The 15,162-nt window shown below is 42.8% G+C and overlaps 1 protein-coding gene across 1 annotated transcript in view; it reads right to left on the bottom strand.

Annotated features, from left to right (window-relative positions):
* Positions 1-794: 794 nt before the first annotated feature.
* The window catches only part of LONP2 (lon peptidase 2, peroxisomal), a 120,016-nt gene continuing 105,648 nt past the window's right edge, over positions 795-15,162 (bottom strand). The window contains exons 13-15 of the mRNA XM_080828152.1: positions 5,009-5,216; positions 4,397-4,587; positions 795-1,214 (exon numbers count right to left, since the gene is read on the bottom strand). Coding sequence (XP_080684278.1) covers positions 993-1,214; positions 4,397-4,587; positions 5,009-5,216 — 621 coding nt within the window. The 3' untranslated portion in view covers positions 795-992. The remainder of the gene's footprint in view (positions 1,215-4,396; positions 4,588-5,008; positions 5,217-15,162) is intronic.

A 15,162-nucleotide genomic window follows, 5' to 3' on the forward strand; every position in this document is an offset into this window, starting at 1 on the left:
GCCTCTTCTAACATTTTGTAATAAAAGATTGTATAGTATTATTATTTTACTGTCATGTTTCACTGTCATTGATCTTCAGTGACATTGACTTCAGTACTACTGTTTCATTTTATAGGTAAGGAAAACTAAGTAAGCAGAAGAGCCTGACTTTGTAGTTCTCCTGGAGCCTGGATTAAGTAAGTCAGAAGAGGAGAAGAGAGTAGGGAGTCTACCGGATCTGGGGACTGGCACAGGCGGACAGGGAATAAAGGGGAAGTGACAGGAGTAACCCAATTGTGGGGACCATCCCAGGACAGACCGCTGCCTCTGAGGAGCAGATTTTTTTTTAAGCTAATGTGTGCTGACATGAGCCGCTCTGCCTGATATAAATCCTCATGTTTTGCTTGCTACTTCAGCATAAGCAGCAACCCGTATTGGGGTGTGCAGACCTCATCCCAGGTTTCACCTCACTTGAATACCTTATTTTCCACAAACACTAATGGTTGGTGTTATTTTCATCTTTGTTCCGTGCCCCTGCTATGTTACCGTTATCAGGATCCAGTAAAGTCTCCAGGTGACTCTGCTAAGGTAATGGTCTACCCCAACAGTTCCTGACGCCGACCACGCATCAGAATCATCTGGAGGGCTGACTAAAGCAGATTTCCCGGCTCTCTCCCAAGCCTGATTCAGGTCTGCTGGTGGGTCTTGAGAATTCACATTTCTAACAAGCTTACAGGTAATACTGATGCTTCTGTTCTGGGCACTGATGGGCACTACATCTATTGAGACAGTAATGATTCCACTGAAGACAGGAATTCAATTTTTATCAATCACTTTATTAAATTAGCATTTCTGTAATCGACACCAGCCACCACTTGAGTGAGATTTGTTTCTGCTGTGATCATGTTCACAAATTAGGGACACTTTGCTTACCTCTACCGGCATGAACAAAAAACTTTTCAGTACCTTTTGGCACTTCATAACTTGAAATTCTGAAAAGCTGGGATTTGGGCCTACAATTTGCTATTTAAGAGACCAGGTCTGGTGTTGACAGTAAAGCCCCCATCAAAAGCTGCATTAAGAACTTCATCCAGGCAGCTTGCTGTGACAAAACTTAGATCCTGTCGTACATTGCCCGGGATTTCTTCAAGATCTTTTTCATTCCTCTGAGGAATAATGACTCGCTTCAGTCCTGCTCTGTGTGCTGCCAGCACTTTGTCCTTAATCCCACCCACCTATAAGGAGAGAAGAAAGTTATTCAGATTTCTGGTCATCCTCAGACTGTGAAAGACCCCTAACCCAACTTTCTTTCACGGCTATTCGGAAACATCTAAATCATCTTCCATTTTGTTACAGCATGAGCTAGGAAAGCCACTAAAAAGGTTAATAAGCTGAATTCTTTATATTTGTGTTCTATTTAATCCTTTTAATGGGAGAAAATTCTAAACTTTCTGAAGATACGAGCACCTCTTATGTCCATGATTTCTTTTTATACTGTCAGGTTAATATTTATATCCCATTCTGTAAGCAAAACAATCTTATCTATAGGTTGATTCTGGAAAATCACTACATTATTTTGACCACAAATGCCATTCCTACAGAGCTTAGTCATGTGCCAGAATTATCTTCTGTACAGGTTTAAAGCCATAACCTTTGTGCCACTTAATGAAGGAAAACATATCCCAAATGATGTAGGTTCATATGGTGGTTTTAAAGTCTGTCCACAAGGTCCCCTCACAAAAGGGGGAGTCTAATTCTCCCCTTGAATGTGGGCCAGGCTTAGTGACTCCTAAGAAACAGTGTGGGGGAAGTGATGCTGTATGACTTTCTTATACTTGACCCTTATACTTGACCTTTCTTATACTTGAGAGCTGCTGCTGCTGCAAGGTCTGTCTCTGGAACTCTTGCCCTGGAGGTAGCCGGCCGCCATACTTGAGATCACCCAACCGCCTCTGGAGGAGCCCTAAGGTGAGGACCTGGGGAATCCTGCCAACCATGGCCTATTTGCTAGTCAGATGAGTGAACAATCTTGGGAGCAGATCCCCAGCCCCAGTCAACCTACAGATGACTGTGACCAGGCCGGTGTCTTGACTGTATGATGGATCCTGAGGCAGATGAGGTCAGCTAAGCCTCTCCTGAATTCCTGACCCACAGAAACTGAGAATAATAAATATTGTTTTGGGTGGTATGTTCTGAAGCAAGACTCTAAATGCAGCTCTCAGTCACACCGCTCAGAACATGTAAGCCCTGGAGACAGCCCGTCAGAGCGTCCAACCACCTGCAGCGACACTGGCTGCTCCAGGCGCTCCTGCACAGCCGTCCTCTGTCAAGGCTCTAACGTGTGTGGCTGAGGTACACTTTCAGAGACAAACTGACCCCTCACATGTATGAAGATGCCTATCTTTCACATGTGGTTGATGGTAAGGCTGTGTATACAAGACGGGATTTAAAATCCTTCTCCATCAGAGTTCTGAAGGTACTGTACATCTGGTGTCACTGATGAGACTTAAGACAGCTTTTTCCTCAGTCATCTGACCAGTCATAAGGATGAAATTTTCTTCTAGTTGGCATAGGCCCTTTCAATCTGAAGATAACCCTCAATTCTAGGAAATGTTCCATTATTTCTTTGACAATTTGTTCTATTCCATTTTCTCTGTTTGCTAGAATGCCTGATAGATGATCTGTTTGCTTTTTCTATTATTTTTTTTCTAAGTAGTTCTCTATAATTTTAAAACCTATGTTTTAAGTCCAAGTTTTGTCCTCATTCTCTGTTCTTGAACTGTTCTCTCTGAACAGCCAGCTTTAGCAAATCTTTCCCTTAAACACCGTGGCTTTTCACCTGTCTCGTGGAATACTTTTAAAACTGGAAGAAGCTTCCTCAAAGCTGCTGGAGCTCTCCCGTGTGGAGGTGGGAAAGCCTTTACCTGCGTGCTTATCTGCCCTGAAAGCAAGGGATCAAGAAGAAGACCATTTACTCTACGGAGATTGCCATGAATCCCCTGGTTTTGTTTCCCATCTCTGTCCTGCTCTCCTGTTCTGTGCCTTGTGGCTCTGAGCCCATGCTTTTCCCAGATACCTTCTGGGAAGATTGTTTCTACCTCCAATTCTGTTTCACCAGCCAGGAAACTATCTTCCAGAAGTTGGCTGAATTCTCAGCAGCTGTCTCCCCACTCTTTTTTTTTTTTTAATTTTATTTATTTATTTGACAGAGAGAGAGAGATCACAAGTAGGCAGAGAGGCAGGCAGAGAGAGAGAGAAGGGGAAGCAGGCTTCCCGCTGAGCAGAGAGCCCGATGCGGGGCTCGATCCCAGGACCCTGAGATCATGACCTGGGTCAAAGGCAGAGGCTTAACCCACTGAGCCACCCAGGTGCCCCTCCCCACTCATTTTTGAGTGTCTGTATTATTCCTTTTACTCTTTGCTTAGTCTACCATCTTGAACTAGGAAGCTGAACAGTTCATGTCAGTAAAGCATTTACATTTCCTTTTAATAGCACAGATAATATTAACCACTATTAACCACTGTATGGTCTCTTGAAATGTAGAAATTCCTGGTAAGGTGAAGAAAAGGGATCAGCTATTCCTTTCAAGGACACACCTACAAATGTATCATAATAACAGGATTTAGAACATGGCTAAATTCTTTACTGAATTTTAAAAATTGGGGAAATGAGAGCAGTTTTAGTGATCTTGACTTGTGATTCTATGATCTACTTTCACAATTACCTCATAAAATAAAGGTGTTCTCAGAATAAAGAACATTTCTTTCTTTTCTCACTTTGCTATAAACCCACCAAAATTCTGTCGTAGTCTAGTACAGGTAATCAGTGACTTAAGACCCTAAAAGATGGCTCAAATCTCTGTATTTTTTGTCAGTGTTTTTGTAAGTAGTTCAGGGTATGGAGGGGAGCCCCAAAGCCCCATGTATATAGAACTTTTTACAAATTTAGCAATTAGACATGGTTGGTCTTCATTATAGTTTCCATTTTATACTTAATTTTTCCATAAATCTATCAACTACAGTAATCTAAGTTATCTACCAGAGGTCTCACAGGGACTTCAAAAGTTGAGAAGTTAGCCTAAAGTTTAAAAAAAATCAGCTGCTATCCTGTTTTACACAGAAGTTAACTGGTTAACAATTTGCTAACTGGAACAAAACCTCCACTCTTCACCTTAACGGCTGACATATCTGATGACCAGACTGATCTTTCTTTCCCTCATAAGTCTTCTTTCTTAGTAGAAATTTTGATTTTATTCGATCAATACTGAAAAATATAAATTAGTTACAAGTATAAAACTTTAATGTGTTTAAAACTAAGGCATATATATATATATATGTATATATATGGAAACTACTATTAATTTAGACTTAAAATTAAAAAAAATTAAAACCATATAAATCACTTTCTTCAGACTTACTGGAAGAACAAGACCTCTCAGTGTGATTTCTCCAGTCATGGCCACATCTGAACGCACCAGCCGCCCACTAAAAAGCGAGGCGAGACAGGTTACTATGGTAACTCCAGCAGATGGTCCATCTTTTGTGACAGCACCAGCTGGGAAGTGCAGATGGATGTCTGTGTTGTCAAGAAGATCAAAACTTCCAGAAGCTTAAAAAAGGAAATAAGGATTTTAATGTAGAAAAATTAAACCTGTTTTCTTTTTGTCCTAAAAAAGAGAATCAAAATGATAGATAAAAATGTTTTGGGTAAATGAATCCCTCAAAATATTAATGGGTGGTACAATTAGAGTGGGGTCTGGATGAACAGTTTCATTCCACTCTAAGCAGAACTGAAAACAAACCCTTGAAAATCGGTTTCTAGTTCAGGCACTAGCCGCACATTCCTAACATGGGAACTAGAATTTCTCTGAGTGTTCAAAATCAAAGGTTTGCTACTTTCCTAAAGCTGTAATTCGTCATTTAGAGCCCATCTTAATCCCTGACACAGAACTGGGCGATGCCTCCCACATCACGATCCCAAAGCTCCTCCCCGCTGAACAGCTGTGCCTCTGCCGGCCAAGGCCACTCACCATTAGTCAGATGGTATTTCTTCGCATTGCTGCGGAGCCAGCTGATCGCAAGATGGGCAGACTCCTTCATGACGTCCCCTAGCTGGCCGGTCAGAGTTAGCTGACCTTCGCCATCCATTCGGCTTGCTTCCACGAACATGATTTCCCCACCTAAGGGGGTCCAAGCCAAACCTATTGCCACTCCTGGTTGACTCAACCGCTCAGACACCTTGAGAGAAGAAAAATGACCAGTTCAGTCAACAAGATCCAAATTGCTTTCTGGCTGGCTAACTGCCCCACAACATGCCGCCAGAGCCTACTTCTTCAGTTTAACTTCGATTCAAAGTATTTACTACCTCACATGATTTGGAGTCACCACTTACTATGTATGGCTTTCTGCCAGAAGAAAAACCAAACTTCCTGTTTGGCACTTATTTTTACCTTAAAATATGTGTGAATAACTTGGATTAAAGAGCCACATTTAGTTACACATGCCCTAATTTTCAAAGAACAAACCCAACTGTTTTATCTACTTAAATATTTTTATTCGGCTGCATATTTATACATACTCCAGAACCTAATTTCATTTTAGGTAATCACGCATTTGTTTCAGAAAGCAGAAACCCTTTTCCAAACATACATTTCTTAAATGGCCAAGTGTGAGAAGGTATGTGTTAAAACCCCTAGATTTTACTTCTCTGCCACTTCATTTTCTCTGTTATTGCTGTGGAAACACAATAAAACACTACCCTCATGACGCTCCGGATCTTTTCCTGTGGGCTCGGAGGCCCACTGTGCACCCTCACTTGCTGCTGTCAACTGAACGTGTCACTTGCCTGACACCACCCGCCAGGTGATGAGCCAGTTCATGCAAGTTAGGAAAACACATAAAACACATAAAAAGGAACAGTACAGTTGAAACACAATCTGAATTTCATTGTACCCTCTGAGCCTCCAAATTTCTTTTCCTATAGAAGAAGCTATCCAGGTCAGAGGAACTGAGCACAACGTGTCAACCCATCACTAATCCACGTATGAGACTTTTCCACCAGAGGTAACTTTCTCACTAAGGAGCAAAAGAACCAACAGTCTGATTTTCTGGCTAAAGGGCTGTGTGGCTGATGCTTCTTCCTTTTCCATGGGGCTTAGATGGTGAAAATCCCAACTTTTAAAACACTCCAAAATCATGGGTGGCATCCATGAAAGCAAGTGGGCACTTATTTTTAGTGGTAAACCTACTAGCATGTTTTGAAAGTTTGTTTCATATTTAAAAAATTTAATTCTAATTAACTTCATCTGGTAAGTGAGAGACTTGGAAGTCCCAGTTGTGGCGTTCACAGCGCTGGGTGTGTACTGGATCCTACCTCCTCGGCTTTGTCACTTGCCCTATTTCCTTATGTACTTCAGACAGAAAGATCAATATGCAGAAGATCAGTACTATTTAAAGAAAACAAAGACACTACTTAAAAAAGTGTTCCCAAGACTTGTTTTTTTCTAATAAAAAAATCAATTTTCTATACCTTAATGACATATGCTTTGGGTGGGAATTTGCCAGGGGTCCGGTTCCACATGGCTCTTTTCTAGAGCTGAGTGAAATAATCCTAAAGAATGATCCTCAGTACACTGAATCACATGTAAATGTAACCGAAAAAGCCATTTGGCAGAATTCTGTTAGCTATAACAAGGACCATCCCTTTTTTACAGCTGAATCCTCAAAACTCATTTGTCAGAATAATATCAAAAATGTCTCTAAAGAATCAGGAGTAAGGTGCTTGTTGACTGCTGTGTCACTTCAAGAAACCAAGCCAGTTTTCCAACTCTCCATCTGCTGGGGAGGCTTGGTACTCTGGGTAGAGGTAGGTGGTACACTGTTCCCTGAAACGATGGAGGGCAGAAACATCCACGCCCACAAGCACTTTATTCTGACTTGATGGCTAAGTATTTTCATATTAACCTGAAGATGGGAAAATTGCAAATCCATGATTTAACATACAGGTGGGAGAACTGAGGGGCCTGATTACCAGCAACCCAAGAATCTCTGTGATTAAGGCTAACAGCTGTTACCTAAAAGGTAAAGGATCTTTAATTCTTAGATTCTTAGACTTGGAAACATAGTGGGTTTTTTGTTTTTGTTTTTTTTTTTTTAAGATTTTATTGATTTGGTAGAGAATGTGCTCCCATATGAGTGTGTGTAGGGGGTGGGGAGGGCAGGCAGAGGGCACAAAGGGGAGGGACAAGCAGACTTCCTGCTGCACAGAGAGCCCAACATGAGGCTAGATCCCAGGACCCTGATCATGACCTGAGCCAAAGGCAGATGCTTAACTGACTGTGCCACCTAGGCACCCCATCATACTTTTTTTTTTTTTTTTTGGTGCCAGATTGACCAGAATTTTTATTTTTTTAGAGTTTCCTTTACATATAACAACTCTAATAACTTACATACATAAGCATTCATGGTAGCCGTTAAAGACAAGGCTGCAAAAACTGAAAGCCATGCATTTCTACTTTCTACTGAAAGGCATGCATTTCTCTTGCTTCTAACTTGCTTAAAAATTTATCTTTTGTTTAAAGGTTCTATGTTTCAGCTAGACCCAAAGGAGAAGTATTTTCTCCCATTTGGAAGGCTGCTTTAAATCATTCAGACTTTTTTGAGTTACAGGAACTAGTCTAGAATTGTAGAAAAATAAGGCTGTTATCTCCCCCTCCCCATGCCCAATCATTATATGGTGAACTGCAGTAACAATGAATAACACTTGAAAATTTCCAGTTTTTTTTTTTTAATTTTTTTTTTAATTTATTTATTTGTTAGAGAGAGAGCGAGCGAGCACAGGCAGACAGAGTGGCAGGCAGAGGCAGAGGGAGAAGCAGGCTCCCCGCGGAGCAAGGAGCCCGATGTGGGACTCGATCCCAGGACGCTGGGATCATGACCTGAGCCGAAGGCAGCTGCTTAACCAACTGAGCCACCCAGGCGTCCCTGAAAATTTCCAGTTTTGGGGTGCCTGGGTGGCTCGTCGGTTAACCATCTGCCTTCAGTTCAGGTCAGGATCCCAGGACCCTGGGGTGGAGCCCCACATTGGGGTCCCTGCTCAGCGGGGAGCCTGCTTCGCCCTCTGCCTCTCCCCCTGGCTTGTGCTTTCTCTTGCTCATTCTCTCAAATAAATAAATATTAAAAAAAAAAAAAAGAAAATTTCCAGTTTCAGAAAGTGTATATTCCTGACAATACAGACCACTGAAAACTGTCTACACACCAAGTTTTCTAGACTCTGAAAGGCCAATAAGTGAAGTTGTATGTATAATGCTTTGTGACATAGAGCTAAACATACCAAGATGGTGGGGCCTACTAGCTAGCCATGAGGAACAGGCTAAAGAACTCATCTCATTCTGCTTCCTGTCTTCAAGCAGGAGAGTTTCATTCTTGTCACTCAATTAAAAACCTCCATAAACTATCAATATCAATACACATAATACTTTCTTCATATTCCTTTATTTATCTACTTGAACTATTTATGCTACTATGTAAGACCATCCATTTCCAAGTGGAAATGTAAGCTGAGTTTAGGAGACGCCTTGTTCTTCTTTTTCAAACTAAGTAATCCAGTGGAATTATAATTTCCTCATACAGTTCATCTTCCAGCTCTTCCAATTTTTGTGTTTGTCATCTTGCTTCTTCAGACTCCTCAGGACAGTGCTCCTTTCCTGTTCTGTGTGCAGCTTCCAGCCATCTTAGCCCCTTCACACAGAACAATTTGTGTCTCAGAGCACTCCTTAGAAAGTGATTCAACACAGTAATTTCAAAACTGTGTTTATCAGTACTTTGCCGTCAGTTTCTAATTGCACTACTGGTCTGGTGTATTAGCCAAGACAGGCCTTGGCTCGAAGCTGAGAATGTTTTCCCCGCTAGATGTCAAAGTGGAACACAAGCATCCCAACTCATTTGGTCATTCTATTTCCCACAGGTATAGCCTTGTACCTCAATTTCCTTATCTGCTAAATCTTGTTTAAAGAAATGGTTACTTTCCGCTGTAATAATTACATCAATCATGGAAATCAATCGCATAAATATGCAGATTGAAGGAGTGTTGAAAATATTTAATGAAAGACCTAATTAATAATAGAATATGTCTTCTGGGGCACCTGGGTGGCTCAGGTGGTTAAGCGTCTACCTTCGGCTGAGGTCATGATCCCAGGGTCCCAGGATCAAGCTCCATGTTGGGCTCTCTGCTCAGCAGGGAGCCTGCTTCTCCCTCTCCCTGCTGCTCCCCCTGCTTGTGCTCTCTCTGTCAAACAAATAAATAAAATCTTGAAAGAAAAAAAAAAAGAACATTTCTTCTAAAGTCTAGTTCATTCTTAACAGTTCGATGGTAGCTGCGCTGAAGGAGCATTTGTGTACTAATCACTGCAACTTCCCACTGTTCCTCCTCCTTGATTAATTGGAAGGAGTGATAACTGACTGAAACAATACATACATTCAACTCCGTGACCGTTCCAAGCCTCGGTCAATGCTCACAGTTTTAGTACCTTGTTGTTTACTACCGTGGCCTCACGAGAGGGATCAAGGGTTTTACATCCATTTGACAGTGCTTTGCCGAGCATCCTGGGCTAGGTTCCATCACAGCTCATAGGGACATAAAAGCGAATACCTCTTGGAACTGACAGACTACTTACGAACATTAGATAAAGGCACGATTCTACTCCAGCATGGGGAGACAGCAGGGTCTGTACCAAGTGCTTTCATCTACAGAGCCCTGAAGAGGCATGGATCCTGTCTGGGGAGCAGGGACAAGTGTCACAGAAGAGGCTGAGCAGAGTCTTAAAATATGAGTAAAAGCTGGCTGGGCAGAAAAGTTCCAGGAAGCCATCCTGAGATAGAGGGCAGCAGGTGCCAAGGACTACAGATACAAGTGGCCTTCTTTCCAGCGGCAAACAGGTACCGCACTGAACGTGCAACCTGAACCATCAGGTGGCCGTGGGATGCGCACAGGCTCATCAGCAGTGACGCTTACACTGTAAACTGGTTTCTTTTCATTCTCCTACCAGGCTGTCACTAGCAGTTATCCACCTGCCAACTTCCTTCAAGTCTTTGTACTAAGATCCTAAGACTTGAGTTCATGACTATTCGATTTTTCTAGTTGTAAATTTATTTCCACAGCGTTTAGAAAAGAGCAGGTCACATCCCCATTGCCTGGCAACGTGCTGGGGTCAACCACTGTCCTCTTGTAAAGCCATGTTAAATAGCCGCGGTCTGGCCTGCCACTGCACCACAGAGAGCCAGCTGCTTTCAGCCCCTTTCAGTAGAGCCTTTTCTTGGCAAAATCAGTTCATGGTGGGGCACTGGGCCAAGCCGAGTGTGCAGTGTGGGTGCCGGATAACATGGGCACGTGCGGCCCAGCAGGTTTAAATGGAGCGAATGGGGGAATTTACCACCACAATTCCTGTGGGCATTTCATTAGTGTTTATACTCTGCTCATTTCCAGCACTTGATTTTATCTGTTTGAGAGGCAAGCACGCTGATGGAATCTCCTGGAATTCACCTTTGGATGAGTTTTATTCAAGATGCATTTATTTTTTATTTTAAAAAAGATATTTATTTGGGCAGAGAGTGAAAAAGTGTGAGTAGGGAAGAGGGGCAGAGAGGAAATGAGAGGGAAAAGCAGACTTCTCACTGAGCGTGGAGTCCAACACATGGCTCAATCTCCCATTCCTGAGATCACGACTGGAGCCGAAATCAGGAGTCAGCATGTAATTGACTGAGCCATCCAGGCGCCCCTATTCAAGATGCTTTTAAAAATCTGCATGTCTATCTTTTTCCCCTTAATATTATTATTTTTTAAGGGCAGTGACCTCTGGATAAGGACTTTTCATACACCACCGCAGGAGGCCAATACTAAGACTTTAATACAAAACGTGCATGGGGTCAGGACTACTTAGAAAACACAATCTCAGGTCTGGCGGGCTGGACAGAACACAGACACTTAGGGCATGGATGACTGCTTTTCTGAGGCTGAAAATTAAATTTATCCTGCAACGACTAGAGCTGACCTGTTCTTCTGATTGTGTCACTACATTTATAATCTGTGAGTTTAAGACTGTTACCCCTGGAGATTTTTGGTCAACTCCAAGACTGGCCAGCTAGGATATGTATCCAGTGATGTGGAGGCCTCTCCTGCTTTCACTAGGATGCAAATGACAACTCTAAGATTCTCATTTCACCCTAAGGATGTTCATGTCACCAACCAATAAAAGTAATTACAACTGAGCCGACATTAATGGCAATCTCCTGACTGATCAGAGCAAATAAGATTCAGTAATTGTCATTTGATTCCTGTGCCTTTCCTACTTTCTCTGCTGCTGGATGTGGCCCTGGCCCCGTGCTTCTGAGGAAGTACGCTCAGTACTAGGTGCTGTGGTCACGTGCACAGCATGACCGATGCCCAGGAGGCTACGGACACCCGCACCCACACCCACTCCTTCCCACCTTCTCTCCCAGGGCTGGAGAGCTTTTCTTTCCTTTCCTTAAAGTGAGTTTAATGGATCTTGTCTCTTTAGGAAATCTCATTGTATGGAAAAGGTGACTTATGATACTATTCCTAAATGGGAAATCTAAACTAAGTTCCTAGAACTCTTTTTTCAACCTGTTTAGGGAATTCTAAAGGGAATAAGAATGTGCCTTCTTACCTTTGTTCCTCACTGGTAGTTCGCTAGGTCAGTCATACTTTTGGTACCTACATTTTTGCAGACTCATCTTTGATGAGAGGGAAGAATAGTTAGGGGTGGTGAAGACTATTAAACGCAGGTAAAAAATCAGGACTACAAAAACAAAAACAAGCTTTTGTTTTTTGTTGTTGTTGCTGTTTTGTTGATTAGGGATGTTAATTTTTAGAGAGTAAAGCGGCTGCAGGAACTAGCATGTACCAGGTCCTACGGTGGGTGTTTTATATTTATCAACTCATCCAACCCTAAAACCCATCTACCTAAACACATACATATCATTAGCCCCAACACATCCCACTCAAGGAGGCTGGGTTTATCACCTGGTGAGTGAGAGGCCTCCTTCTTCCTCCCTTCTCCTAACCCCCTGCTATGGCAGCTGGTTCCCCCACCTCCATTCCATTCTCATTATTTTCTGCTTTCAAAACACTCCTCCCCTTCCTCCCCACCCTGCATCCTGCTATCATCCAAGGTGTCTGCAGCGAATAGCTGCTCCTATGCTACCTGGCTTCTGTGCTCTCTGAACAGCTCCTCAATCCCAACACCTTTCCAAAGGTGAGGAAACTCACCTTTAACTTAACTCAGCCACTCTCTTCCAGGTCCTTATCACAAGCAGAAAACCCACCACCTCTGATGGAGATCTGAATTCGAATGCTCCTACCCCCGATGACTTTCTTATCCCTCTAGTTCACTTGTCTTCAAGATCATCGACGCTGCCACCTTCACATTCTGCACCTGCTCTGTCCTCGCTTCACTTCTCTCCCGGGGCAAAGAACAAGACTTTGTTCCATCATTATAATCATTTTCTTGTAAATAACTCACTATCCTTGCCCCTTTCCTCATTATACCCCACAAAGGGTATCCTCTGTTGCACAAGACTTCATCCCCGCACACTGTGGATCCCATCCCAACTCACCTGCCCAAAGACTTTGTTCCCACTTTCTCTAGCAACATCCATCCCACTCTCTACTGAACTGTTGTGATCAGCACACAGACCTCCACTTGCAAACATCCTCCCTGTGGTCCCCACACTCCCTTCCAGCCACCTCATTTCTTTGCAATCATTCACAGCCAACTTCTGAAAAGAGGAGCCTACACACTGTTTCCTCACCTCCCATTCTTTCTTCCACACATCCCCAAATCTCCCATGCCCACAACTCCCCTCTCAAAGGTCACTGATATCCACACTATCAAAGCGAATACACAAACAGCAAACACATTTGGGCATTCCCTCCTTCTAGAGGGTTTCCCTCTTTGCTCTCATGGCAACATAAAACCTGTTTCCCTCTAGCTGCCTGCTTGTCACTTTCAACTTTCTCTCTCTTTTTCTGAGAGCTCCTCTTCCTCTCCATGACCCTGAATGTTGGCACTTTTCAGGGCCTCTCTCAGGCTACCAGCTCTTCTGTGTATGCTCTCCCCTCTGGTGACCTCAACATCTCTGGGACTTGAAATATCCTCTGTCTTCTGACAATTCATGCCTCCACCTTGGACCTCACTTCTGGGTCACAGGCCTACGTGTCCACGTCTCCTTTCACATGCCTCAAATGTTTCAAACTTAGTATGTTCACCATCCCAGTCTTTGCCAACGCAGGAAATGGTGCTGCCACAGGAAAATCCTTTTGCTCCCTCCAGAAACGCAGAAGTTCCTTCTAATAACTGTTTCCTTTGTTCCCCGTAAGTAAACTGTCAGCAAGCCCAAGTCTATCTCTAAACAATGTCTCAGATGGCGCTGGGGCAGTGATCCCCCCAATCTCAGTGCCACCTGCTTGTCTTCCTTATAGCAGCCATCTCAACTTATAGTTATGTGCTAAAATTATTTTCTCTATGAAAGTAAGCATCATGAAGGGAGAGATCATACCTTGCCTGTTTACTACTGTGTTGGCCTGCAGATCTCTAATACGTATCTATTGCCTGAATGAAACTCTTTCTAGAAGAAATGACAGACCCTAGACTTTTACCTTTATGGAAAATATAGGCATTTAAACCAAAAAAGGGGCCTTAAACCTCAATCACTTCAACACGTACTCCAGCATTCCTAGTACAATTTCTCTCCAGACTTTTTACCCAGGAGCACAGAAGAAGAGCGACGAAGGTTGGCCGTGGAGCATTCTCTGTGAGAATGGAGACCCAGGTGTGCCAGCGCTTTATCTGCCTCACATGAGAAACAGATTACAGCTGTGGAGTTGGTCAGGCTTGAACCAAATCTCCATTCTGGCAAAAGCTGTGTCTTCTTGCAAGTTATTTAAATGTTCTAAGCCTGTTTCCTCATCTGTTCTTGCAAAGCTGCCATGACTGAAGATTCAAGGATGTGTCACTTGTTAGAGGGTCTTCCATGGTGCCTGATACCTAACAGATACACACAAAAAGTGGCCAAGAATCCCAGGCCAACTTCTTCCTTTCCAAAGAACAGCACTGTGCTGGGTAAGAGTACAAACATGAATCTGACGTAGAGAAGATGTCTTTTTTTTTTAAACTGCCAGCCTTTAAGCCACTCTCTTTTTTGCAGGGAAGGGAAGGAATTAGCTTGGTCGAACAGGGTATTGGAGAAGAGGAGAAAGAATACTGGACTTGCCATCACCTGTTCTGAGTCTGAATACTAGCTTCACTATTTGCACCTTATATGAATTTGCAGGACTCATTTAATCTCTTCAAGCTTCTTCCCGGGTATAAAATGGAAGACTCCAGCACAGTGATGGCCCTCAGGGACAGTCAGACGATACAGAAATGTTTCTCAGAGATGCCAAAGCTCAGGCGAGGGTGGTCAAGCAGCTCGGGGCTGATGGTTCATCAGACCACTGGAGGTAGAGACCAAAACCCCAGGCTACCGGGTGAATTCTCTCAAGTGTGGAAAAGATGAACAAAATGTTCCAAACTCCCAAACACCAGACCTTCTATTCTAAGATGCTATTTATAAAAGGCAAAAGGCTACTAGACTCTACCTTTCAGATTCATGTTGGCAAAAAGTGTTCAGATGCCTAAAGGAAAATGAGTTTCTCCAATGATATCAAACAGAGCTGTTAAGCAGTGTTTACAAAATTTCTTGTTTCTCATTCTTTTGGTTCCTTTTTTGCCAAAGCTCTAAGAATGTCAACAATGCTTCCAAACCTAAAAGCAACAGACATGACTGGGAGAGAAAGGGTATATGCAACAGAAACATGCATCTATCTTTGGTTGTTATCTGTTGTTCTAATTTGAATTCCCAAAGAACTGCTGGAACGAACATACTGTTCCAGAAAGCTCAGCAAAACAGCCCACTGGAAATGCAGGAGTCAGAACCTGTTTTCTTCTTCACTCTCAAAACCACTGCATTCTTACAGAACAGAAAAGCAAGTTTTGCTCACTTTCTCAAGCAAGGAAAAGTTTTGCCCCATTTCTTATAATACTTCAAAATTTAAATCCATGACATCTTAAGAATTCAAATAACCAATTTGTCTGATTCTACTGTTCAGGAGCAGATTCACTGTTGG

Source organism: Martes martes (assembly GCF_963455335.1).
Source record: "Martes martes genome assembly, chromosome: 17".
Lineage (NCBI taxonomy): Eukaryota > Metazoa > Chordata > Mammalia > Carnivora > Mustelidae > Martes > Martes martes.